The sequence below is a fragment of the Arabidopsis thaliana genome, chromosome 5 (assembly GCF_000001735.4).
Source record: "Arabidopsis thaliana chromosome 5, partial sequence".
Taxonomy (NCBI): Eukaryota; Viridiplantae; Streptophyta; class Magnoliopsida; order Brassicales; family Brassicaceae; genus Arabidopsis; species Arabidopsis thaliana.
The window spans coordinates 13,827,490-13,854,668 of NC_003076.8; the positions used below are offsets into that span (position 1 = coordinate 13,827,490).

Sequence of the window (27,179 nt, forward strand, 5' to 3'; positions counted from 1 at the left end):
ATATTTATCTTCTTTCAATTTTTTAAAATTGTTTTATATAAGATATATTAATATTTTACTTTGGTTTTTATATTTATATTTTTACTCATTTAATAAAATTGATAATAAGATTACATGTGTCAAAATCTAAAATCGAAAACCATACTTTATATAATAAGATATAATAATAGACAATTCTCAAAAATACCACTAAGATAAGTTTTTTGTTCCAAAAGTAACACCATCAGTTTTTTTCGTAACAGTACCAGTAAAAGATACTTTTTTTGAAAATCCCACAAAACTAAAATTCACCTATAATTTAAACTTTGGGTCTGCATTTAATATTTTGTGTTTAAATTTTAGGGTTTAGGATTTAGTTTTGAAGGTTTAAAATCTTTAGAAATCATTTTTAGACTTTGTGGTATTTTTGTACTAAATCGTTTGTAGAGGCATTTTGGAAAGAAAAAAAAACTATTTATGGTTTTTTGGAACAAAAACTTAGCTTAATGCTATTTTAGTGTATTTCTCTATAATAATAAAACTATGTTACTTTTAGTGATAAACCTTCTATTTTTTTTTTTGAGACTCAATTCAAATCAGTTTGTTTAGCATGGTTGACAACAAAAAAGGGTGGAGTTAAAGCAATTTTTTATTTGCTAGTGCTTGTGTCAAGACCACCATCATTTTAACAAAAAAAAGAAGTAAAAACTTAATAGCTTTAATTTGCTCATAAGTAAAAGATAAGACATCTACATTCTTCTAATTTGATAATTGGCTCAATATGAAATGCTTAATGTATGTCAATTTTGGGCCGAACCACCATAACATTAACACTGCTTTTCTTTTCCAATTCTCTTTTGGTAAGAAGTGGGTTAAATTCATCTACAAAATGATAATGTATAACATACTCTCCTCACACTGTTTTGATACCAAAAAACATGAAAAAAACATGAAAAAGCTAGCAATAGCAGAGATGCAGAGTGTTTAGGTAGCTCAACATATTCATTGCGGTATCCTTAGATAATGATATATTACTAAAAGCAAAATGTTTATCTTATTATATCAAGTACAGATTTAAAAGTTAGTACCTCATGAGATCATGACACATGACAAGTCTAACGATAAGATGTTTGTCTCTGTCATTAAAGATTTAACTTTATTTGTACTAGGTGATCACCCGCGCTACGCCGTGGTTTTTTTGGATTTTTTGTATTGTTTAACTTAAATATATAAAAAATTTATTTATCTAATCATTCACTCATGCAATAAGCAATTACTTTTAGTATTAAAAATATTTTTTATAACAAATTCTCACCAATGCATCATACACATAATTCATAAACAACGTTTGTCTTAAACCAATTTAATAGAGGATAGTGTTGGATTCTAGAAACTTAAGAATTTGATGGTGGAGCTCCTTACGTATTCCTCACCCTCAATTATTTATTATATAAATATCAATTTAGGAGAATATAAATATCAATTTTTAAGAGAATAACTTACTCAAATCATTAAGTAATCTACGACTATTATACACTCATACTTTGAGTTTGGATTACAAAAAAAAAATCTTCGAGTATGAGAAAACTATTATAATGGTTTTATTGAAAAATCATGTAATATTAAAATAAATTTAGTAATAGTACAATTAAATATGTAAATAGAATAATATCTAAAATTAAATAATAAATATATCATTAACCTATAAATTAAAAGTTGAAGAGATTACATTAATTATTTAATAGACACATGGGAAATGCTAAAGTGATGATGTGTCAATCATATGGAGAGAGTTGGCCAACTTTCATATATATGATTCTCTTAAAAAAATAGAAAACCTAAAAAAGTAAACAAATTTACATATACTAATTTTTATGTCTATATATATATAATTATTTTTATTAATCAAAAGGAAAATTAACAAATTTGATTTTACATGTTTTATTGGTCAATTAAATAAATCTAGAATGTATTAATTTAAAACAAAATCATTAGTATGAATAATAAATCATTAAATAAAGACCACTAAAGTTTAAAATAACAAAATAATTTGATGAAAACTTGAATTTTTATCATTTATAAAATCTTGATTTTTTTATTATTTGATGAAAATGTTAATATAAAATTTTAATGTTTTATTTATAAGTTTGAAGTCATTTAATATGAGTTTGACATTAGGTAAACCTAATCTATGAGATTATAGAATGTAGCAAAACTATCAATGTTTCTTTTCCAAAATATTTTGTGGTTTTTCTTTTTGGTTCATTATGTTTTGTTATTTGTGAATTATTTTAATATGAAGTAATTATATTGATTTTATATGATATACATATTATTTTGATATAAAATTTAACACTTATCCATTAAAATAGCATGGGCATAATCAAAATCGGGACTATTACGATGAAAAAGATAGTTAAATTGTATGATAAAATAAAATGTGTAAGATTAAAATTTTGGGTTTTAGAAAATTACTAAACAAAATATAGACAAAGTATGTTGACTATTATTTAAAATTTAAATATCATCAATAAGATATAGTTAAAGTCATTAAGTGTATAGCAAAATGAAAATTCTAAGATTAAAATTCGATTAAAATTTTTTTTACTAAATTAAATATTTAAAAATAGGGATTATCATTTACTATTTACAATTCTAATATCATGGGTAAAAATTGATAACTTTTTTTAAACCCGCCTATCTAGGTGGGCCTAACCTAGTTTACTAATTACTATATGATTAACTTATTACCACTTTTACTTCTTCTTTTTTGGTCAAATTACTTTATTGTTTTTTATAAAGTCAAATTACTCTTTGCATTGTAAATAATAGTAGTAACTAAAATCTTAAAACAAAATATTCAACCTTTCCCATTATTGGAATGGTAATGTCTTCAACACCATTGACCAACGTTAAGGAATGTCTTTTAATATTTTTGGAACCTAAATGCTAATACTGTATACCACAATCACTTATGAGTATTGAAGTTGAGATAGAGGAGGTACAAGGAGACCTTATCTGCAGAAGACAAAAAGCCATTTTTAGCAAAACTAAAGAAAGAAAAAAGATTGAAACACAAATATGCGCCACTCGTAGTCCACCCCTATCTCTTTGGCAAAAGCCACTTCACTCTTTTTCCCTTTTTATATATTAAAAATAAAGATTCTTAAGGCTCTTCATATTTTGCTTTTTGTCAACTCTTTCTTTGCCATCTGTTACAAACACCAAACTCTCCTGATTCATCAGTTTTAAGTCTTCTTCAAGTCCCAGGTAACTTCTTCTTAATTGTTTCCTCTTGTGTTTTGTTAACTTTTTTTCTAGCATTCTTGATCTGTTGTTCTTGTCACTTGTTTTGTTTTCTGGTAAGAGAATAGAATCTTGTTGTAATAAAGTTAAACTCTGTCTTTCAGTTGCTAATCTAAGCTTTGGTTCCAGTAGATCTTAGGGTCCACACATTTTACTAATTAATCCACTCTCTCTACTTTTTAAACATGGATCATCACACCTTTTTGGTATTATAATGGATCTCTTTGTCTTTTGCTTTTAATTTAATGTATTTTGGTTACTTACTAATCACCTTTTTGCATAGTGAATTGGGTTTAGTTTAATCACCAATCTGGTCAAGAATCTGAATGATTCAGACCAAAGTACACCAGCAATCTGGATGATTCAGACCAAAGTACAAAAGTCTTTAGATTCTTGATTTGGATTTTGATTGACTTTTGGTTTTTGATCAGGGATCATCAATCCAATGGCTCAGATCTTAGCAGCTTCTCCAACATGTCAGATGAGAGTGCCTAAACACTCATCAGTCATTGCATCATCATCCAAGTTATGGAGCTCTGTTGTGTTGAAACAGAAGAAGCAGAGCAACAACAAAGTCAGAGGCTTTAGAGTTCTTGCTCTCCAATCTGATAACAGTACTGTCAATAGAGTTGAGACTCTTCTCAATTTAGACACCAAACCTTACTCTGACAGGATCATTGCTGAATACATTTGGATCGGAGGATCTGGAATTGACCTTAGAAGCAAGTCAAGGGTATGAATGATACTCTACATTGTATAGTAACCTTTTAATGTCAAGAACTATGATACTAATACTGTTTATGAATGGTTTCAGACTATCGAAAAGCCGGTGGAGGATCCTTCTGAGCTACCTAAGTGGAACTATGATGGTTCGAGTACCGGTCAAGCACCTGGTGAAGATAGTGAAGTGATTCTATAGTAAGAATTTTTTGTCACATTTATAATCTCATTCTCTCTTTTATTTCACAATCTCATACACCATTGTTTTATTTAGCCCGCAAGCTATCTTCAGAGATCCTTTCCGTGGAGGCAATAACATCTTGGTACGTGTCATTAATTGAGTTTGATAGTATAAGCAATTTTTTTCATAATGATATACTAATTATTGAGATTTTGTTATTTGAAGGTTATCTGTGATACTTGGACACCAGCTGGTGAGCCAATTCCAACAAACAAACGTGCTAAAGCTGCTGAGATCTTCAGTAACAAGAAGGTCTCTGGCGAGGTTCCATGGTTCGTCACCACCCTTAAATTTCATTGTAAATCACATTTACTTACAATTTGGTGCTTAAGTTTGAATACTTGATCATGGTTATAGGTTCGGCATTGAACAAGAGTACACTTTACTTCAGCAAAACGTCAAATGGCCTTTAGGTTGGCCTGTTGGAGCGTTCCCTGGTCCTCAGGTGATAAATCAAGTCAAGCCAAAACAGTGTTTTCTTGTGGTGTTGGTAACAAAAAAAGTGACCAATTCTGTTTTGTTGTCAGGGTCCTTACTACTGTGGAGTTGGAGCTGACAAGATTTGGGGGCGTGACATTTCAGATGCTCATTACAAAGCTTGTTTATATGCTGGAATTAACATTAGTGGTACTAATGGTGAAGTTATGCCTGGACAGGTCTCTTTCTCAATGGAGCTCTGGTAATATATTCCGTTATTTGTTTGTCAATCCTCTGATGTTATTAAAACGTTTGTGCAGTGGGAGTTCCAAGTTGGCCCGAGCGTAGGAATTGATGCAGGTGATCATGTTTGGTGTGCTAGATACCTTCTTGAGGTAATTCAAAGTCTTTTTTTGTAGAGATCTGTGAGAGTGTTTAGCCCTCGTAACTGTTGTTATCTTCTTGCAGAGAATCACAGAACAAGCTGGTGTTGTCCTAACACTTGATCCCAAACCGATAGAGGGTGACTGGAACGGTGCTGGTTGCCACACCAATTACAGTACCAAGAGCATGAGAGAGGAAGGAGGATTTGAAGTGATCAAGAAGGCTATCTTGAACCTCTCGCTTCGCCACAAGGAGCACATCAGTGCCTACGGTGAAGGAAACGAGAGAAGGTTGACCGGAAAGCACGAGACAGCTAGTATTGACCAGTTCTCATGGGTATGTATATGCTGTGGTAGTCTGAATGATTTCACATATAAGTGTGTCACTCTACTCATTTGCTTTAAAACATTTTGACTACGCAGGGCGTGGCTAACCGTGGATGCTCTATTCGTGTGGGACGTGACACCGAGGCGAAAGGAAAAGGTACTGTTTCAAGGATGGTTACACACATTTTTGGTATGCAATATATTTGCTAACATGTATTGTTGTGAATTGGAATATAGGTTACTTAGAAGATCGCCGTCCAGCATCTAACATGGACCCATACATTGTGACCTCACTTTTGGCAGAGACCACACTCCTGTGGGAGCCAACTCTTGAGGCTGAAGCCCTTGCAGCTCAAAAGCTTTCTTTGAATGTTTAAAATTAGTCGAAACTTTCATGAATCTGATGAACACACGTGTCTATGTGGTCTCTCAAGTTGTTTAAACATTCGGATTAAGACATTGTTTGTTGTCTTTTCATTTGCATTTTTAAAACTCAGAATTGTATGGACAATGTTCATCCTTTTATATTGGTTCTTTTGACTGTTAGAGCATGTCCAATGGTTGAATTTAAGCTGGTTCTTAACTGTTGAAAGATTTAATGTGTAATTGTGTATTTAAGTGTAACATCCTCAATCTCAAAGGTTGGGCTTTCATTTAAATTAAATGATAAGCTTCAGCCCATAAGCCCAAGTGATTATAAACCTCAAAATTGGAAGGGTTTTGACTATGTGTGTTGCCATATATGTGTATAAGCGTAAACATCTCTCTCAACACCGCCAAGAGAAGAAACGAGAGAGAGAGGGAGAGACAAAGACTGAGACAAAGGAGGATCGTAGTGGGCAAAGTCACCATCGTTGCTTCGTACGTGGCCGTCTTTCATTGAAGTTGTTGCCGGTTAGAGGATCGTAGTGGGCAAAGTCACCATCGTTGCTTCGTACGTGGCCGTCTTTCATTGAAGTTGTTGCCGGTGCTAACCGGAGTCGAGCCTTGTCATCATTGGTTTGTTGGGTAAGGAAACCTAACCTGTTTATGTCTTCTTCTTCTGCAAGTTCGTGTTTTGATCTCATAAACTCTTTAGTTTAAGGTTTTGTTTGTGAAGAAGAAAAAGACGAAACTGTGACAAGTAAGGGTTTTGTGGACTAATTTCCCGTCGAACCAAAGAGAGTTACTTCGAGATTTTTCCGTCGCTGGATAGATCTTGCTGCAAGGAATCCATAGAAATTGACGGTATTTCAAACGAACGTATATTCCATTCTAAATCCATCTCGAAAGTTGAGGGAAAATCACTGGTTCTGATTTCTGCAAAACCCTGTTTTTCAGATAAACTTTCAGATTCAAGTTGGAGTTTCTGGAGGAGATTTTCGGTAAGACCTGAGCTGTTTAGAAACCATAGACGGTGGTTTTTGATACAAAAAGTGTTAGGGAAGCTATCTGAGCCGTCAAAACCGTCAGAAAAGGTAAATCATAATCACCATAACGATTGCTTCTTACGCAAGAAATTTCTGTTTCTGCCAATTCCTGAAACCCTAGATACACAGATTCAATGTGTCATCTTTAGAACAGCGTATAGAGGTCTCAACGTATTTCGATCGGAATGAATTTTTGTGGACAGTTACGTCGCACTATAGGGTTGAGAATCAACGGTGGGATTAAGAAGTTAACGGTCCATTGTTAAGTTACTAGCACGTTTTGGTGACACTTAAAGATTGATTTGGTTCTCCAAATTCTAAATTTCAGTTTGATTTTTCTTTTCAGGTTTTAAAGTCTTGAATGATGATGAAGACCAAGGAGGCCGATGCCTCGACCGTGAACGGGGCCTCGACCGGCTTCAGTTGGGACATCAACAGGTGTTCGGCTGGGGCTGCAGCGACAAGCGTCTGGTGGGACATCAACAGGTGTCCGCTTCCCAATGACGTTGATGTTCGTCGGGTGAGTCCGTTTATAAAACGGGCGTTGGAGAAATTAGGCTACACTGGTGCTCTCACAACCACTGCCATTGGCATACTAACAGACGTTCCTCATGACTTCCTCACACAAGTCTATTCTTCTGGAATCGCTATTCACCACATCCCTCTTGGTTAGTGTCTTTTTACATTATTAGATTGGATTTTTTGTAGATGAATAGGTTGAACAATTTTCTTTTATAATTTGTCAAATGGTTGCATGTAGATGAATGGTTGGGAAATTTCGGTATTGATCACAATAAAAAGTTGAACATCATTTAAATAATTTAAACAATTTTCTTTTATAATTAATTCATTTTTTAACTTTTTGACAAATTTTTGGTTTCGGGTTTTCGGGTAGAGGAATTTAAGACCCAATACGGTAAATTTTTGGGTTCAATTTCGGGTCTAATTTTTCGGGTTGGTTCCGATTCTGGTAATCGGTTTCGGTTTTTTTTCCCAGGCCTAAATGGTTCATTCAACTCTCTGGACTACATTTTTTTGAGAGTTTATCTTTTAATTCTTGAAGTTTCTGAAACAGATATCTTTGAACTTAGTTCGGCTGTCATTTATTGGACTTGGGACAATCTACCTCCGTCTAATATAATGCTCATATCAAATGAGTTAATCTTCTCGAGTCTTCTTGACAAGCTATGTGGATTCGGATACAACGTCGTTCGGTCAATATTTCCAGATGATCCTCAGCAAGCCGCGTCCGCTTCCACTTCCCAGGGCCGTACTTATTCTGGGAAAGCTTACTGGCAAGCTTACGGGCAGATGCTATGGGTTCGGAGGCACTAGAAGAGGACAAGTGTAGTGAAACGTGTGAAACTGCCTTTCCTTGTGCGCAATTCATAGTTGTTGTCCAAGGCTTTGAAAATTTCTCCACGCATCTCAAGAGTGAAGAACATAGAAAGAATGTAAGCATCCTATCCAAAAAAAGACAGACTTGTTGTGTCCATACATTTTTCATTGTCTAACTACATATGTAGGGTTCTTCTAGTTATCTGTTGCCTTAATTTGACTAGATTTTTTTTCCGTCCGAGCAGGGACGATACTTCGATAACGATACAAAGCAGCTGAAAGCAAGAAGAAGAAGAAGAAGAAGAGGATATAAGAGTTGATGGGTCCATATGGCGAATGTCAAGACTCGCTTTTACTTTTCAGTTAACTAATACTTTTATAAGAAATTTTCACGGAAGTGGACGAAAAAAGATTTGCTCTCACCGTTTGTCAAAGTGAGAACTGGTTTTCACGGTTTGTCTTTTCATTCAATTTCGGACCAAATTACCCTGAGAAAACTTAATAATTGCACAAACCAAACCGTGCAGCAGTTCGTATCGGTTAAGTTGATGGCATAAACCAAACCCTACAGCAGTTGTTTTCGGTTTAGTTTATGCGGTTCAGTTTTGAAAAAGACAAAAAAAAAAAAACTGAAACGAAGAAACCGAAGAAAAAGAAAAAGAGAAGAGAGTAACGGAGAGATTTGAGAGAGAATTAGAAAGCGAAACGAAATTCAGTATCCATTGCTTCAAAATTCGACATAACTTCGAATTGTTGGGTAGTTGAATTGAGCCACTGAACTCCCACAACCGGGGAAGAGAAAGTTACTGTTTTTCCCCGCGAAGCCAAGAGAAAGTTACTGTTTATTCCGGCGAAATTTGAACCTCCGGCGAAATAGCAACTTTAGCTATGGCTGGGAATAAAGCAAACGACAAAGTCCCGAGGAAGTAGCATGGTCCAGGGAAGGAGAAGCGGGTATTAAGAGTTTCCCTGCGGAGAAAACGCTCTGCGACAAAGGCAACGGAGGAACTGGGTTAGAATCTCTAATTTACCGTTTGTTGTCTTTGGGTGTATCAGAATTGTAAAGCTTGTTTGATTAAAAGGTTAGAACTAGTCGGAATTTAGCATATCTTTAGGATGAAAAATTGAGAAGTAGAATTGGAAATCTCTGTTTCCGCCAAAAATATGATTTTGAGTTATAATCTGGAAAATGTTTGTGTACGTACACTACTTCGGTTTGCTTAGCAGTATATCACTTTTAATTGCAGGTAGTCCAAGTGTTGCTCCGACTGAAGATCTTACAGTTGAAGAGTTACCACCAAGACTCTTTGCTCTAGACCGGTACCCTTCTGAGACGAAGATGAACGCGTACTCTAAACCGGAGTACATTTCTTACATAGCAAATGTACTAAAGGGGAAACCAGAGATGCAGTTTCTTCTCGATTCTCCATTTGGGGAACTTTTTAAAATACCCAAAAACAAGGCATCTTTCAATGCTAAGCTTGTCCTTGGACTAATATGCCGTCAGTTAGTGACAAAGAAGGTGAATGAGATGTGGATTGTATTCGGCGGTCATCCAATCAAATTTGGATTAAGAGAATTTAGTATTCTAACTGGGCTGGAATGTGGGAAGTATCCCAAGAAGAAAGACGTGGAGGATGTTATCAGTGTGAAACCTGAGTGTGAAAGTGTTTGGAAGACTCTGTTTGATGAGAGGTTTGGGGACACGGTTCCAACAATTGCTGATTTGGTGAGCTGGCTGCAGGAGGAGGAAAGCATGGAGGGGTGGAAGCAACTGGCACTATCTCTTATTATTTTGGTTGACGGTGTGGTAGCGGCCCACAGTAACCCCAACAGGGCTACTTCGAAGACTGTCGAGAAGACGAAGAACCTGGAGTTCTTCTGCAAATACCCATGGGGAAGGGTGTCCTTTACCCGTACTTTGGGGAGGATAGCAAAATTCCAAACTCCTTACGATGCTCAACAACTAATAAGGGGTTTACTTATAGGGTCTTATGCACTCCATGGCTTCCCATTAGCTCTCCAGCTTTTACCTTTTCGAAACAATCCCATCAATTGCTAAGCTAGGACCTGATGATGTACCTAACATGACATTTGCTGAGAGGTCTATCCATCGTCTTGCCTCACTACGGGCAATCCGGACATCTCGCATTTTGGAGTGTGAGGCTGCTGATGAGGTGTGTTAAATTGTGTATGTACGTACATAATAAGTAAATGTACATTATCTATGGTTAACATACTTATTTGTGTAGGTTGAGGTCAACTATATTGTGAAACCAGCTGATAATGTTTGTCCTCCATCTCTTTCATGGGATGATGAAGTTGATGATCCAAGGGTTGATTACATTGAGGCACTGTTGATAGATGGGCACCAGTGGCAGGAGGATGAATGGGTTGGAGGCTATGCTAGAGTACCAAAGCAGGTGCGCCCACCACAAAAAGAAGAGATAGGTAAGTATAAGTATAAAGGTTGTTTACAAATTTTTTTGTTATTGCACTTAGAAGAAAACCAATTAATAGCAGCAACTGGTCTATTGTAAATGTTAAGAGGAAACGAAATGCACCGGGCCCGAGCCCTAAAGAACCTGCTATGAAAAAACAGAAATCTCAAATGGACTGTGATAATGAAGAAAATGCTGAGGATTGTTTTGGAGAGCCTGTGCCTGAGAGGATTATTGTTGAAATGAGAAGGTCTTTCAAGGAGCTGGAAGACCAAATGTATCAAATGCAAGAAGATATGAAAGACTTTGTCCGTGAGCAGATACGTGTTGCCCTTGATCCAAAAGGCAAAAGGCCAGAACAAACCATACTTTCCCATGATTCGCGGGAACCACCTACTTCTATGGATAAGGCACCGGTTACTGCGAAGAAGCCATCGAGAAGGATGTCTACAAAAGGAAGCACTGGAACGAGAAAGTCTTCAAGGCTGACTCGTGTTTCTCATGATGTGGACACTTTTGCGCTTTCTGTTGGCTGTAATTCCAAAGAGGAAGATTTGGATGTCCCTGGTGTACATACCACTGCTGTCGGCGGAAGAAGAAAACCTTCAAAGCCGAAGAAAAATGTTTCTTTTGCTGTTGACACTACTGAGCTATCTGATTCCAATAAGGAAGATATGCAAGGATTCATTGATGAACAGGTAAGTCATGTACGTACATTGCTAAAATATTTATAATCCATATGTATAACTGTACTGTCTGCTTTGATACAGTATGGCGCTAATAATGAAAGTGATTTTACTACAAATGATGGATTGGATTCTTCGGCCGCTGAAGAAGAGATATTAGACACTGGATTTTTAATAGTTCCTTATGCTGGATCCACACAATCCCATCTGGTATGTCGTCTACTAATACTCTTAACAATCTGTTTAAATGGTGTACATACATATTCGCTTAAGAAGTTAGTTAAACTATGTTTCAGGATCGAGGAAATGTTGTTGTTGGTAAGACTGTCTTTTTAGGTTCAATGTCTGGGTTGTCTATGTTACACAGGAAAGGAGGCCTGTGGAAGAAGCTACTGTTGACACCGAGATGGAAGAAGTTCCATCTAATGTGTCTGCAAGAGTTTCAGAGGTAGATCTTGTGGTAATCGTTATATACAGATTTCCATGACTATATGCGTATATATTACATTAATTTATCCACTTATCTACCGCTTAACTCTATGGTAGCCTATGTTTCAGGATAATGGACCAAAGGATGTTGTTGAACCTGGCTTAGTTGGTACCCATACAGGGGCCGATGAAATAGCTGATGCTGACACAGAGATGGTAGACAATCCATCAGGTTTACCTTCAACATCTGCACAGGTATGTGTTAGTCACTTGTTCTTTTTCCATATGTGTACGCCCATAAGACTTTGAAAATTATTTTTGTTTCAGGAAGAAACAAGAGATGTCAGTGTTGCGACTGAAGCTAATGGCAGCGAGTCAGAAGAAACTTATGAGCAATGTTTTTAAACCCGACCCAGACAGTGAACCGGACTACCTTCTGAGTCACTGGGTCATCGGGTCAACCAGGTTGGACCATGGGTCAATTAATTAAAATTTATTTAATAAATTTAATATTAATAGAGATTTTAGAGTTTTAAGAGTTCTTATACATTTAAAAACAAAATAATCATATAATGTTTATAAAATATAAAATCAGATTATGTTTAATAAAATATTAAATCATTTGCACCAAATATATATATATATATATATAAGCAAACAATAATAATAAAGTGACTAAATTTTTAAAATTCAACTAAATGTCTAATACCGTAACAAATATAGTAGGAGATCACCAATGACAGAAATAAACTAATAAAACATCGTGAATTCACAGAACTAATATCGGGTGTCTCACTCACTATTCGATTTATTTTTTAAAGCAGCATTGTGAAGTCTTTATCAAAATCTAAAACATCAAATGAGTTTAAGAACTGAAATTTTTTCTAAAAATGTTTGAATAAAGTCTAAAATCCCATATTTTATTCCGAAATGAAGAGAAATTTTTTAAACCCACACCCAGCCGATTCAACCGGTTCACCGGGTCACGGGTTAATGGTGAGTTTTTGTGGTTTTTTTTGGTTTTGAACTTGTCGGGTTTTAGCACTAAACCCTAACCGGAAAAGTATTCGGGTCACGGTTCAACCGGTCGGACCGAACGGTTCGGGTCGGGCATGAAAACACTGCTTATGAGCCTTCTGATGGAGATACAGCTCACATACCTGGCACAAGTGTACGTACATTTTTGTCACTATGTTCTGTGTACATATATATTGTTTCATACATTACTAAAAAGTTGCTTTCCGATGATAAATTCTACAGGTTGAGGCGGCAGGAGAATCCAAATTAGTGACAGGGATGGAAGTTGAAATACCTGAGAAGACCCACAGTGATCCCCCGTCACCATTTCAAGTAGTTAACAATGTAAGCTAACTCTTGCAAAAAATAAAATGTACTATTAACTGTTCAAATGTATAAAATTTATATTATGCAGGTCATACGGGAGTTGGATACCAAAGCCGTTGGTGATTTGGCTGCAGCTACTGATGTGGAGGTAACAATTTGTGTGTTTCAATTCCTATTCTCGGAATAACATACATAGGAGTATATGTGTACATTATATAGACTTGTGTACGTTAACTTGCACAGGTAGTGATGGAAGAGCCGGGTATTGTCGAGGGGTGTGTAGGAACTGAGGATCCTAACCCAGGGTCAGATGAAGCAGACAAGACCGATATTCCTAAAAATAATGTATGTACCTATTTTAAACATAGAAAAACATATGAAACTGTTGTTGACAATCATATTTGTTAACAGGATGAATCAAACAATGCTGCTGCTGTCGAAGTAAAAGAAGAAAAAAAAGCATCCCCAAAGGTCCCAAAAAAAGTGAAGAAGCAACTTGTCTATGAACAGGATGATGCCCATCCTGATGGTTTTAGGCAAAAACAGTCTTGGTGCCCGATGTACCAACTCAACAGACAGAGGTTGTTATAAGGGCTGGAAATGTCTCATACAATCCCCTGGACATGGTTGACCTTTCAAAAGTAGAGGAATTCAGCAATATCATTAAAGGACCCTCTGTGTAAGTACATTATATTAAAATGGATTATTTAATATCTCAATCATTATTTTTGCAAGTCTTAAGCTTGTTATCAAATATTTTTCTGGATTTACAGGATTCACACTCTTTTCGGGTTTCGCAAAGTGCCCAACGATTTTTTTGCGAAACTTCTAACACCTAGTGAATGGGTCGAAAGTTCGGTACGTTGCATTTATATACGTACACTCCTTGTTATAAATTGTACATAGATGATTAAATTTTTGGTGGAAGTGTACGTACACTGATATATTTTTTGAACATTTCAGCATTTAGAAATGATGGCAATGTTGATGTGGGACAAGAACGGGGAACAGATGATAGCAAACAGATGTATTGTATTGGACATGATGCTGACACATCTACTTACCAAGCGGGTGGGCGACTTCAAGAAGTGTATTAATAAGAACGGGTTCAAATGGGGTAAATTTATGTCCGACATTGCTAATGGAGTACACATAAACCGTGAACCCAATATGAAGTGGTTGAAGGATGTCGATGTTGTGTATGCTCCGATGAACTAGAAGAGTAAACATTGGGTTGCTTTGGGAATCAACCTTAATGAACGGCTAATAACTGTGTATGACGCTTTAATATCGCACACGCGGGAGTCGGCTGTGAAGGCGAAAATGACTCCTATTTGCGAAATGATGTCGTACTTAGTCAGAGCGATGTGCCAGGATGTATTGATTTCTCCGTACTCAGTTGAACCTTTTGAGTATGTGCGTTGTCCTACCGTTGCTCAAAACCCAACTATAGGAGATTGCGGGTCATACACGATGAAGTTCTTGGAGTTGCTTACGTTTGGACACCCTTTTTCGGAATTGACAACCATTCGAGAAGCAGATATGGTCTTCTACCGTCAGAAATACTCGGTTGACATCTACGAGCACGGCAAGCGGGAGGTCGTACTGTGCAATTGCTTTAATCGTCCAAGAACAATATTCTGATTCTTTACAACTAATTATTATGAACAAACCTATCTTACATATGTGATTGCAACTACATTTAATTTGGAGATTGTCTGAAGTTAATTTAGTTTCCTCGATCATATTGTCGTACACATCGTTCACTTCCAATTACATAATGTAAATGTGTACGTACATATCTATATGTCTCGTACACTGCATATTAACTTTATAACATAACTCAAGTGATAAATTGATTTGACAGCCAACGCTTACCAACACAAGTATGACATTCATTTCAACTGTAATTGCCCCAACCAAATTCACAGTAGTTGTTATTAAAGTGAAGAAATTACTGACGATCTCTGACTATCTCATTTCAAACATGGTTAACCCGACTCTTCCCGACGATTTACTCTCGAAGATAGCTAAGAACCTGGCTGACCAATGCTGGTCCGACCTTGGTCCACTGGTACGATCAGGCACTCGTGGAAGAGACATTGTCTACCGTCCGGATGTCCTCAAAGATGCCAATATTCTCACCTTGTGTAACTCGCCCGATGACTTCCAAGCTGGAGGGGGCCACAATCTCTCCGGATCCGCTGATGAAGGCCGACATCGACCATTTTTTTTAAGGTGTTTTGCAGCTAATAATCCCACGGCCGTGTATTACGAAGGTATTCGTGTTCTAACGCATGAACGAAACATCAATGGAGCCATCAGGCTCTTACAGCATCATGCTCCAGTACGAGCAAATGCAACACTTGCATGCGCCATTGTATTCATATGTGCTGGGTATGATTATATGGGCGGCTTGTTTCTACAGCTCTTCACCCGCAACCATTATCCATTGGACTCGGTTGCCACTCGAATTTTGGGTGATGAGTTCATCGAGGAAATAAAGAAGTTTGACCCTCCATACATCAATACATATGGTCCTACGTTCTCTTATCCTACCAGCCATGGAATTAGTATGCCTCCTTGCGCCTTATATTGTTACATGGTATCAGGAGCTTTCCAAAACGTTTGCAACCGCTGTTACCTCTGGTCGTGTGCTAGGCGTGTTAGTCAAATGCTATAGTTATTCAATTCTACTTTATATGTTTGTTTATGTTATCCGCTATGTCATGTTTCAAATTATGATAAGGCTTCTACTATGTTGTTTATGTTTATGTAGAAATTATATTATTGCTTAAGAAATTTGCAAGGTGTGTTATGTTTCTCAAGTTGAATATTTTTCAGCCAAATTCGCATATGATATTTAGTTCCCGTAGTAAATATAAATTGTGGATATTAAAATCTAAGCGTCCACAACTACGTACACGTGCATCTACCAAATAATACTTAAAGGTTTTTGGTTTATCTCGGAAAACTAGATATGGACGTACGCTAGCATGAGATATCAACTCTCACGTACACTAAAAAATACACATGCAAACATATGAGGTCTTTGGTTTGTCTCATAAATGGTGATATTTATGAATAGACGTACACTGATAGTACACTACAGCGTACACTGTTTGTTGGGCAAATGTAGAAATGTAAATGTGGACGTACACTAAAACGTACACTACAGCGTACACTGTTTTTTGGGCAAATGTAGAAATGTAAATGAGGACGTACACTAAAACGTACACGTCTAGTTTTAAGTTGTTATTAAAAAGAGGTTTCTCATAACAACAATAACAAATTATATATGGAATACTATTACGTTGATTTGACAATACGAATACACATCATCATTTAATACCTTTGCAATAAATACAACCATAACTTACCCAACTATATCTTCAATGATGCTTATTTAAGTGTTGGAATTTCATTTTGTTGAAACACCTTACTCCTAAATATGCCAAACCCAAATATTCCTGATGATTTGCTTGCGAAGATAGCCAAGAAAATGGCTGACAAATGTTGGTGGTACCTCGGACCTATGTTGAAATTCGGTCCTCGTGGAAGAGACATTGTCTACCGTCCAGATGTCCTCAAAAATGCAAACATTTTCAGCATGTGCGACGATCCCGATGACTTATACGCGGCAGGCCACGATCCAAATGACATCAACTCCGAAAGTCGCTATAGACCCTTCTTCAAACGGTGCTTAGAAGTTGGTAACCCCACAGCTATTTACCATGAAGGACTGCGTCTCGTTACACATGAGTCTGACATTCAGGGAGCTATCCTACACTTAGAGCGAATTGCCCCAAGGAACGCCGCTGCAATCCTTGCATGCGCAATTCTTTACATATGTGCTGGTAATGCTCACATGGGTTGTGTCTACTTTCGGCTCTTCGGAAGCAACCATTATGCTTTGGAATCGGAGGAGGCACGTGAAATTTGTGAGGAGGTGCTAGAAGATATAAAGAAATATGGTAATACTTTAAAATACACATACGCTAACAGTTTTTCGTTCTCGGAATGTGGTGACGTAAGCAGTCCTGAATGCGCGGAGATGTGTTACATGAGATCGAGACTCTTCAATAATCTTTGCAATCAATATTACATCTGGTGGTGTGCTAAACGGATTAGCCAGATTCTGTAGAGCTCACATTCGCCACGATCCTGTCATATTTATAAGTTTTCCATGCAACAATATGTGAGCTTTTTACGTTGATTATCAGTAATGGAAGTTTGTTTTTAATAATTACCACTTTGTAATTGATTCAAACATACTAACTCAAACTACTCTAATATGAGACATCATTAACACAAAATAATAATAAAATAATAAAATATCTACGTACACGATATATGCTAATGTACACGTGGCATAGTTTAATTCCAACTATAAAGATTACATAGTGAGCGACGATATAGTTAGTAAATGAAGACGAAAAGAAATTTGATTTGACGTCGTATAACCCATATCTAGAAGATTTTGCTCCATATTAATTACTTGCTGTCAAATACACTCTAGAAGTGACCTCTATCACACTCTCATTAATATCTCTATTAGACGTACACGGTTTCCGAGCAACGTACTCAATTGATTTGGCAGATAAAATAAGTAAGTTAATGTTTATTTAAAAAGATTGTAAGTAAATGCGTTGACCCCTAATATAGCACTATACATGAAGCCATATTGTTCCACTTATATGCAATACAAACAGACGTCAACTCAACCTTGTGTCAGAAAACGTAATGAGTAGTTTATAGACGTACACGGCGCGATTATGAGAGGTACACAGTAGTTTGTTTAATTTAAAAGTTACTAATATGATGCACTAAATATACATCCACGTCACCCACCCACTTACATTGATGGTTATTCTCCTCTTTAAAACTCATGTCAAACACACTTAGTTGAATACACGAATCCGTCTAAACCTCCTCATTTGAAAAACAATGTCTTTCATACCTCCGCTAACCCCTCCAACCGAGTTGTACCTAGGAATCCAATTGCCAAACCCCATAAGCATACTTGTCAACTAGCTCCCCGTCAGCCAGACTCCCATAGAGACGCTAAGGAACTTAGTCTACAGTTGTGACATCAACACCCTTGCAATCGATGAATTCATGATGTGGCCGTCGTTACTCCAACCGGAGTCTACCTTCCGGCCATACTTCGAGCTGCTTGTAGAACGTGGATCCATCCCGGCGGTTTACCTTGAAGGTGTTCGCCAAGCGAGCAACTTCGTGACATTAGCTCAGGGCCTTTCAGTCATGACAACGGTCGCTTTATCTGATCCCTTTGCTTGCTTCGCAACCGGTTTGTTCTTTACGTGTACCGGTAATCACTTGGATTTCCTCCAGATCAGCGAAAAGTTCTGGGAAATGACACCCACCCTTGAAGCTGGCCACGCGGTTGCAGAGATGGTGATGTATCACATCAGCCAGCTTCACACTGAAAATGTTTGCCGCTGGGAAAGGTCTTGGAGGTTTGTCCACCCGCCGAGTTGCGTAGGGCAATGCACGTTCCATCATGGCTGCAGGGTTTGTTTTTTCTACTGGTACGCCAGGGAGATTGCTATATTCTACTAGAAGCAAAGCTGCTAAGGTCTAAGCTACTCTACTCGGCTCTACTCTCAAGTCTTTTGGTATGAGGGATGCACACATATTTTGCAACACATGTGTTCCATGTTCTTTGAAAAATTTATGTTTTTTGAATTGTTCCAACTCTGTTCCATGTTCAAGTTTATTTATCTTATGAATTTCCCCTTTAAGTTTTACTAGATGTCTTCGTGTACGTACACTATATAGTACATTAAACTTGGTTTATCGTACATTGGAAAATTGCGTACACAACATAAGTATAAATCTAATAGTTTTTGATGTTGAAGGCACCAAAACTTATATACGTACACGATAGCGTACACCAGAAACTATACGTACATTGCGAGAGGATTTGAACAATAAAACAAGGCACGTACATAAAACAACAAATTAGATTAACATTTAAACGGAAACAAGAAACAACAACGACTGGAATGTAGTTTGGTTCTTATGGAAACAACAACAACAACAACTGGGAAAGAAAACTTAATTGAAATGTAGTCTTATATTATATTAAAACGGAGAATAATGGTTCATTCCCTCTAGCTAAAAAACCACCATCGCGATATCCGCAACTTCTGGTCTGTCCGGATTGGCAACCACCTTTGAAATAGCACCATGGCTCTCAAGCTTCGGGTTAGACAATTCGGTTAAACGCCAAAAGCTGAGTGCGACAACAAAATTTCCCTTACCCAAACTCTGAAAGTAACCATCCAACTACTCCGCCTGTTGATTGCGGGCTTCGCACTCCAAGACTTCATTGCTACGTTAGAAATAAGGACAGTTAGCGTTTAGAGTGACATTGTAAATAAAACAAATGAAAAGAACACTTACAATCTATCTTTTATCTTGAAACTCATTTTGAGACCGTAATAGTCTGTAGTCAATCCGCCAACATCAACCAACGCTCCAACGACATCTAGATGATGGAGAAACAAAGATAATAATCAAAAAATTTCAAAAATGTAATAAATGAAGCATCGGAGTTATTCCTCCTCACCGACTAAAACGTTCTTGTAAGCAGATTTCTCCAAAATGTAGTCGAAGGGAGTGAAATCGGAATCTGGAACTGGTGGTGATCTCGGTGGGGCCTGAACGACGACGGTCCGTATGCCGTATTCATGCTTTGTTTCTCTGACTGAGTCAGTTGCCTTACGGACCAAGAAAGAGGTGATCGTCTTCCACTTATTTTCAACGAATCGGTCTTCGTAAAACGGAGCAAGGCAACGATCGACAGTGGCCTCAATACGGGAATTGTATCCCTACAGAACATGATAGTAGACAGTTTAATATACAAGTTAAGCGAATGAACGAGAAATACACATAATGTTTTGACGGAAATTACCGCGTAATCTGCCAAGATAAGGCCGAGTTCGAAGACGTTGGGCGATATAACCTTCTTGAAGACTCTCACGACAAAGACATAAATTCGCCACCCAGTGATCAGAGGACACAATTCTGAGACCATATGAAACCCCTCCATCTCACGGATAGCAAGAACAAGCGAATCGAAAGACTAATTTTTTTTTGTGAATGATATAACTGCCGGCACAAGAAATAGGTTTAGAATGAGGATTCTGGATAAAATTAAGGAAGGGAGGAGACTTAAATAGAGGAAATCTGGAACGGCTACAGTTATTAATGCGGTTCCAACTACACTTGATTCAAATTTTTTGTACTAGTCTGGTAACCGTCATATAGGGTAATTATAACGTTGATTTGACAATAAACAGCAACAGTTACGTCCTTTCCATTAAATACCAACACAACCACAATATACCCAACCATGTCTCCAACTCCGTTCATTTAAGAGGGGGAATAAGTTAGATTTTGAAAAAACTTATTTCAAATTACTCAAAATATTGAGCAACCACCTCTATGTACCCTTATTACATGAACTTTAACACGTACACAGACAAAAACGTACATAGTTATACGAACGTAGAGTTTAAACGTACGTATACAACGTACATAGTTACAGGTGGATTATATATAAACTTACGTACACCGAGAAAACACAGAAGCGTACACTATATTGGCCGGCTCAGAAACTTGTCACCAGAACTAGATTGGATTTTTGCACGTCTTCTTGTTATGACCTGCTTGTCGACAGCGTGAGCACTGATTTGGTAAAAGTCTTTTCTGTCTCTTTTTCTGAAGTGACAAATACAGGAAGTTAAAAATCTCCGCATGGTAATACTCAAAATACAAGTAGATGAAGGAACGATGTTAGTACATACCCGGTTTTCACCTCTAGATGGGATCCTTTTGGACAGTGGTCTTCCTGGTGGCCGTCTACTGTATGGAGGAATGAGTATCAAATCCACTATATGTTGTGGGATGACAACATCTTTCGGATCCGCGATAGGTAGAATTGGTTCTTGGAAAGAATCAGAAAAAACGTTTGAAGGCCATACCACCATCCGACACAAGCCTTCGGATCAATTCCATGCTCGATTGCAGCTGGTAGAGCGTGTTCACATGGGATTCTTAGCTTGGTGTACCTAAGACACGTACACGTACACTGGTCCAGAACGACATGAAAATGCTCACCGGATTTACTTGTCACTTGATAGCTCCACGGTCCAGACATCTTTACATCGTATTTACCTGACGCAGGAACCTCTTGTAGAAACCTCTCATCAACCTCAGGTATCACAGAAGATTTGCACCTAGCAACTTTCTTCCTCCTCGATGCGAACCATCGCATTAGGACATCCCGAATGAACTCGATCATGTAAACAATCGGATAAGTTTTTGCTTTTGTTAACACATGATTCATGGACTCAGAGTTGTTGCTAGACATGATATTGTAGCGTTCTCCTCTACAGTGAGCTCTTGTCCAATGCTCAAATCCTATGTCCTCTAGGTATTTTGCGCATTTAGCACTCTTTTCCCTTAACAGTTCAAAATATTTCTCGAAATCCCTGACCCTATAAGCTTTGGCAGCGCTGAAAAATAAAGCAGACACACCAAACTTACCATAATAGGTGGAGAGGTTTCGCTCAAGGTGAACAGCACATGATCCATGATGCACTCTCGGGTAAACAACACTTAGGCCTTTGTATATAGATGAATGTCTGTCTGAGACAATCATTAAATCGTCACTGTCTGGAACAATCTCAGCTAACTTTTCAAAAAACCATGCCCAAGAAGCATCGGTCTCACCATCAACAACACCAAAAGCTATTGGGAATATTTGGAAGTTCCCATCTTGGGCACATGCAATAAGGAGACATTCTTTGTAAGGTCCGACTAGCTGCGTTCCATCTACCACAACTACCTTCCTCATATATATCAGACCTTTGATAGAAGCGCCAAGAGAGACAAAGACATACTTGAAGCGCTGCTTACCATCATCTTCTGGTGTATAGTGTATGTGTGTTATTGTACCCGGATTAGCTAATTGGAGAATATACAGATAGGTCGGCAAAAACCTGTAATTTGCTATCTCATCCCCCCTTACATTTTCCACTGCAACCTCTTTTGCTCTCCAAGCGGTAGAATATGAAATCCGCACATTCAGATCATTTAGGAGCAGCTGTGGTAAATCGACAGCTCGCAGCCCACCCTGCGTAGAACTGTATCTGCTCCTCACAACTTCTCCGAGGAGCTTATAATTAGCATGTTTATTGTAGTTCTTCCGAGAGTCGATGTTACACGTATGTGTCGTAGCATACGAAGTGATTTTGAAACTTTATGAATCCTTCACGACGCGAGCAGTCAAATGCCATGGACAAGTCTCATCAACGCACACCATCTTCAATATTTTAGGACATGACTTAGGTTGCTTGAACCAAAAGCATTGCTTTATCGCTTGAAGAGACATTGTTTGTTGCAGGACTTTTCTATTCTTAAAAACACTTCCAACAAACAAAGTTTTGTCTGTGGTGCTGATTTCAACCTGTGTCTCATCAGCTCGAAAATTGAGTAAGTCATCGAACACAGGAGCAGCATCGTTACCGAGAATCGCCAACTCGCCACCATGTAACTTAGGAAATTCATTATACACTTGGTAAGCCTCGGCTGCGGTAACTACCCCATTATCATTCAGTGTCCCAGTTGAGGAAGCTCCAATACCGTCGATCACTTCATCCCCGGTGACTTCGTCTATACAAATAAGATTGGAATCCCTTTGCCCTTCGCAGCGTGTACCGTAACCCAATGGAGAAATTGTTTCTCCGTCAGGTATACTAAGACCAGTGTACGTACACGTTTCCAAGAGACGACTGAATTCCCCTGTATCTCCGCCAGGTACACTAACACCCGTGTACGTACACGTTTCCAATAAACAACTGAATTCCCCTGGATGTTGAGCAGTCTGTTGAGTGAGACTGACGTCTTCCTCAAGATTTCCTTGTACATATTCTTCTACTATTACATCGTTCCACTTGTTGTAATCGTATTCTTCGCCAATACCTTCACTACCGTCTGTGGTAGGATACAGGGTACTTCCCCCAATAGATCCATCCACACCAAGATAATCATCACACCCATCATCATCTTCGTTGCCATCCTCCACTTCATCCTCTTCTGTTGTATCGTCTTCAACATCGGCTTGCTCCTCTGCATCCTCATTATTTTCATCAACATTTGTAGCACTATCAAACACACGGTCACTTTCAGAAACTTCACCATGAGACCTAGAGACAGTATTCCCGAACGCCTTCACGGTATTATTGAAAGAGACGAACAAGTTGAGAGAAAGATACCTACCACGAACCAAAAAAAAACGTGTCGAGACCCATCTGACTGTCAATGTATACAGGAGGGCGTTTAGTATCTATCAGCACTGACATTTCTCCCGGCATCCAGTAGCTAATTATGGGATTGATCTCGGTGGACTTCAAACTGAAAGCCTCTCGGAGTGTACGGACAAAGTCCGTGTACGTCATGGTTTCCTGAACGCGTACACAACAACCAAACATGCCTTCCTCAGGTTCACATTTCCATTCTCCTTCTTTGCATTTCCACCCACCGACCATAGTAAATACGGGAATATCCATAACCCACCTGCATCATAAATTCAGGAGACACACATTAAATGCAACTGAAAAATACTATACATATAAAAAACAAATGGAATGTCGATACTACACATTTATAAACCTAAATACCAATTATCATTTGACTATTTTAAACAAACAAATATAGATTTTTCAAATTTTCTGATAAAAACATGGAGTTCGAACAAAATCAAGATCCTAATATGACATAACAAAAAACTTCTTAAAAGAACTTCATTACTTACACGAGCAATGCTTGTTTTGGCTCCAAACTTGGTACAAAAACAAGATCAACACTTCTTCAGCAGCAATGTACGTTCTCAATAATTCTTTGTTCCTGGGTTCATCTTCTTTATCTCAACAATTATTATCAATAATTTTTTTAATATTATTTGATGTAATGATGATTTTGCATTAATTGTGACAATAGTCACATCTAAACTTTTTGGAGCATTAAATGTTGATGTCACTTCGGAATAATGGAAATAATCTCACTTGTAACGGAACCGAATCGCGTCAACGTGAAACAAATAATCTTCAACTGAACCGGAACAGTGTACGTAACTAAACATGCTAAACTAAACCGTACATTTCAACAGTTACTAAGAGAGAAGCGCAAGGGCAGAAGCGTCATTTTGTAAGCAAAAAGACAAATGGTGAAAACCACATTTGACTTTGACAATCCATGGAAATAAAACATGATCAACGGGTGTGAACCACAATTTACCCTACTTTTATCAACATCATTTTTACTTTTCAGTTAACTAATACTTTTATCAACATCATTTTTAATCCTTATAAACTCTGTTTATACAAATAGAGTAAAATTGTGATCAAAGGTTTTGTAATACGTTTTAAATTCACTATCCATTGAAATAGCTATAAACTAAAACACAAGACTTCCAAACTTTTTTAATTTATAACTACTTGAAGCAGAGAATGTGGCACTTGGAAGAGCAATACAAATAAAACTGTTTGGTTTTATAAGATTTGTTAGCATGATTTGTATTTTATACAAGAAACTGTGGAAGTGTTCTGTGTGACATATATTCAAAATTCTTTGATTTTATTTCTTAAAACTATGTAATTCATGACAAGAAAGCATATTGATGCCGGCTTAATAATCTTAAAATGTTATTTCGTATAAAGAGATGTGAAGAAATGTGTGTGATAGAACATATTATTGTGTATTTCCACATCTGTCTAAACCTAATTAATAAGTAATTTGGTAATATGTGTATATCTTAGATATGATAATTGAACACAAAAAAATCGATTTGTTCGAAGTTTTAATATTCACTTATCTTTGATTATACGAAGAGCAACAGATATAACTTACATGACAGTTAAGGCTTTGAGCTAGGCTACGTAAGGTGGCTTAATGCATCGGTAAACCGTGCATGAGACGTTATTTGTTTATTATAGTTTACCATTTGCTTACACTAATATTTCTACTCATAATATTTGGTTTTCAGATGAGTAGAGACGGTCGATTACTCTATCCTCCGCCGCCACCGCCTCCTCTCCATCCTCCTCCGCCACCGCCTCCTCTCCATCCTCCGCCGCCACCGCCTCCTTTCCATCCTCCACCTCTTCCACCGCCTCCCTGCCATCCTCCGCCATGTCCACCACCTCCTTTCCATCCTCCTCCTCGTCCACCACCTCCCTGCCATCCTCCGCCATGTCCTCCTCCACCTCCCTGCCATCCTCCGCCATGTCCACCTCCGCCTCCTTGCCATCCTCCGCCATGTCCACCTCCGCCTCCTTGCCATTGAATCTCTTCTGAGGCACCATTTATTTCTTCGTTTTCTAACTCAGCACCACCTCCACCGCCACCTCCTCGGCCACCGCCTCCTTTCCATCCTCCGCCTTGGCCACCTCCTCCTTTCCATCCTCCGCCTTGGCCACCGCCTCCCTTCCATCCTCCGCCTTGGCCACCGCCTCCCTTCCATCCTCCACCTTGGCCACCGCCTCCTTTCCATCCTCCACCTTGGCCACCGCCTCCTTTCCATCCTCCACCTTGGCCACCGCCTTCCTTCCATCCTCCGCCATGGCCACCTCTATAATTTTGTACATCCTCATCTGACGCACTATCTATTTCTACGGTCTCTAACTCAGCACCGCCTCCACCACCACCTCCTCGACCACCACCTCCTCCTTTCCATCCCCCACCATGGCCACCGCCTCCCTTCCATCCCCCACCATGGCCACCGCCTCCTTTCCATCCCCCACCATGGCCGCCGCCTCCTTTCCATCCCCCACCATGGCCGCCGCCTCCCTTCCATCCCCCACCATGTTGATCAATTTCATAATTGTTTTCTTCCTCTTTCTCAACGGTAGCCTCAACACCAACGTCTCCTTTATTGAGACTATCCTTAGCGTCGTTTTTTCCTTCTACGGTTGGTATCTCTACTTGCTTTTCACCTGTTTCAAACCCCCACTCACATAAGAATTCTATCAAGCTTATAAAACATATACAGAAAAAAAAGTATAGTAAAAACCTTGTTTCTTGTCATCCACGGAAGTCTCTGCCGCAACAGCTACAACAACCGCCGCTACCAAAAGAAACCATACAATAAACGTTTTCGTATTCATTTTTACTACCATGCAATTGAGTTTACAAGTTTGCTCGTATGACAAGGTATGCTACTTCACGTATTGTTATTTATAGTTGCACCGGTCTGCGTAAGCAACAAGTTATTTATTGTAGATACATGTCACGATCGATACATGTCAAGCGGTGGAGCTGTTGAGGATGGACATCACTAATTCACTATCAACACCTCATATTTAGTTGGCACGTGAAGATTTTGTCTTGGAGCTCTCTTCACTTCTACGAAGCTAACACGTACGTTTTCAGACTGCCACGTACGAGGTTCTTTAGAGGATAGTTTTGAACGCTGACAAATGGCTTCTCTCGAGTTACTTCAGATAATTAGTGCCTTATCTTAGCTTCTTTTACTCGGGTTTAAACTTCAAAAGCTCGTGATCTTCACGGCTCAAACTCTATTACTCATGAATTAATCTTTCGTTTGTGATGTATGAAGAAAAAACAAGAACGTGAAATGAAAACACAAACAGCAAGTAAAGAGCAGTTTTAGTTTAAACGAGTTCAATCTTCTTAGTTTTATCAAGCTAGTTACACTTAAGTACCAAACAACCCTTAATATGCAAGTTCTTATCATTTCTCCGACGTACAATTTGAAACATAATCATATTTCAGAAAGCAAGTGAGTTTGTAGTGCTTATCAGGATACTTGAGTCAGGTTCAAGCGCTTTGGCCTTTGGTCTTTATATATTGGACATTAAGTTACATGTTAATTAGAGTTTTAGTGTGCTTTTCGTTCCGCATGAGAAACACTTCCCCATCAAACTCAAATAAACACTTTACAAAACTCTAGTTTGAATTTATGTTACCTTTATTATAGACTTTGGATTCCTGATTTACGTTAGGTATTTTGAAACTCTAATTAAGTAGGTCTAATGCACTATGGAGTATATGTGCTCATTGTTTACATATTGTTGTTCTGAGTGTTTGTTTGCGGATAGTATCCTCCA

At 38.1% G+C, this 27,179-nt stretch overlaps 3 protein-coding genes, 1 non-coding gene and 5 pseudogenes across 11 annotated transcripts; 6 read left to right on the forward strand and 3 right to left on the reverse strand.

Annotated features, from left to right (window-relative positions):
- The first annotated feature begins 2,939 nt into the window (after positions 1-2,939).
- Positions 2,940-6,053, forward strand: GS2 (glutamine synthetase 2). 3 transcript variants are annotated; one of them, NM_122954.4, is made up of 11 exons: positions 2,940-3,249; positions 3,717-4,018; positions 4,100-4,203; positions 4,280-4,328; positions 4,412-4,518; positions 4,604-4,691; positions 4,774-4,902; positions 4,984-5,058; positions 5,132-5,383; positions 5,470-5,530; positions 5,611-6,018. In NM_122954.4, the coding sequence occupies exons 2-11, from the start codon at positions 3,731-3,733 to the stop codon at positions 5,748-5,750; spliced, it is 1,293 nt and encodes a 430-aa protein (NP_198413.1). In that variant the 5' UTR covers positions 2,940-3,249; positions 3,717-3,730; the 3' UTR covers positions 5,751-6,018. The 3 variants fall into 3 exon arrangements, with proteins under 3 accessions (NP_198413.1, NP_001078639.1, NP_001031969.1); NM_001085170.1 differs by lacking the exon at positions 2,940-3,249 and adding an exon at positions 3,257-3,341 and having other exon boundaries at positions 5,611-5,962; NM_001036892.1 differs by lacking the exon at positions 2,940-3,249 and adding an exon at positions 3,531-3,626 and having other exon boundaries at positions 5,611-6,053.
- Positions 6,054-7,143: 1,090 nt separating this feature from the next.
- AT5G35640 (Putative endonuclease or glycosyl hydrolase) lies at positions 7,144-8,152 on the forward strand (the record flags this gene model as incomplete). Its single annotated transcript, NM_122955.3, has 2 exons — positions 7,144-7,450; positions 7,846-8,152. 2 exons carry the CDS (start codon positions 7,144-7,146, stop codon positions 8,115-8,117), a joined length of 579 nt encoding a protein of 192 aa, NP_198414.2. The 3' UTR covers positions 8,118-8,152.
- Position 8,153: 1 nt separating this feature from the next.
- Positions 8,154-8,507, forward strand: AT5G00530. Its single transcript, NR_144173.1, has 2 exons — positions 8,154-8,236; positions 8,366-8,507. It is a non-coding gene; the product is annotated as an uncharacterized misc_RNA (transcript).
- A 118-nt stretch (positions 8,508-8,625) lies between these two features.
- AT5G35643 lies at positions 8,626-15,666 on the forward strand (annotated as a pseudogene; the record flags this gene model as incomplete). The annotated part of the gene is made up of 1 exon: positions 8,626-15,666.
- An 805-nt stretch (positions 15,667-16,471) lies between these two features.
- Positions 16,472-17,164, forward strand: AT5G35646 (annotated as a pseudogene; the record flags this gene model as incomplete). Its single annotated transcript has 1 exon — positions 16,472-17,164.
- Positions 17,165-18,138: 974 nt separating this feature from the next.
- AT5G35650 lies at positions 18,139-18,603 on the forward strand (annotated as a pseudogene; the record flags this gene model as incomplete). The annotated part of the gene is made up of 1 exon: positions 18,139-18,603.
- Positions 18,604-19,161: 558 nt separating this feature from the next.
- On the reverse strand, positions 19,162-20,098 carry AT5G35655 (annotated as a pseudogene; the record flags this gene model as incomplete). Its single annotated transcript has 4 exons — positions 19,162-19,279; positions 19,450-19,534; positions 19,616-19,877; positions 19,961-20,098.
- Positions 20,099-20,858: 760 nt separating this feature from the next.
- On the reverse strand, positions 20,859-23,621 carry AT5G35657 (annotated as a pseudogene; the record flags this gene model as incomplete). Its single annotated transcript has 1 exon — positions 20,859-23,621.
- A 1,276-nt stretch (positions 23,622-24,897) lies between these two features.
- On the reverse strand, positions 24,898-26,253 carry AT5G35660 (Glycine-rich protein family). Its single transcript, NM_001161277.2, has 2 exons — positions 26,123-26,253; positions 24,898-26,045 (listed from the first exon to the last, which is right to left on the reverse strand). Exons 1-2 carry the CDS (start codon positions 26,226-26,228, stop codon positions 25,120-25,122), a joined length of 1,032 nt encoding a protein of 343 aa, NP_001154749.1. The 5' UTR covers positions 26,229-26,253; the 3' UTR covers positions 24,898-25,119.
- Between the last annotated feature and the right edge of the window lie 926 nt (positions 26,254-27,179).

What these genes read in the sequence shown, in the direction of transcription:
- GS2 (NM_122954.4), top strand. Translation starts at nt 3,731, where the DNA reads ATGGCTCAGATCTTAGCAGCTTCTCCAACATGTCAGATGAGAGTGCCT. An exon ending in GTCTCTGGCGAGGTTCCATG is followed by an intron (nt 4,519 to 4,603) that starts GTTCGTCACCAC and finishes TCATGGTTATAG; the next exon opens with GTTCGGCATTGAACAAGAGT. An exon ending in GTGCTAGATACCTTCTTGAG is followed by an intron (nt 5,059 to 5,131) that starts GTAATTCAAAGT and finishes ATCTTCTTGCAG; the next exon opens with AGAATCACAGAACAAGCTGG.
- AT5G35660 (NM_001161277.2), bottom strand. Translation starts at nt 26,228, where the DNA reads ATGGTAGTAAAAATGAATACGAAAACGTTTATTGTATGGTTTCTTTTG. An exon ending in CGTGGATGACAAGAAACAAG is followed by an intron (nt 26,046 to 26,122) that starts GTTTTTACTATA and finishes GGTTTGAAACAG; the next exon opens with GTGAAAAGCAAGTAGAGATA.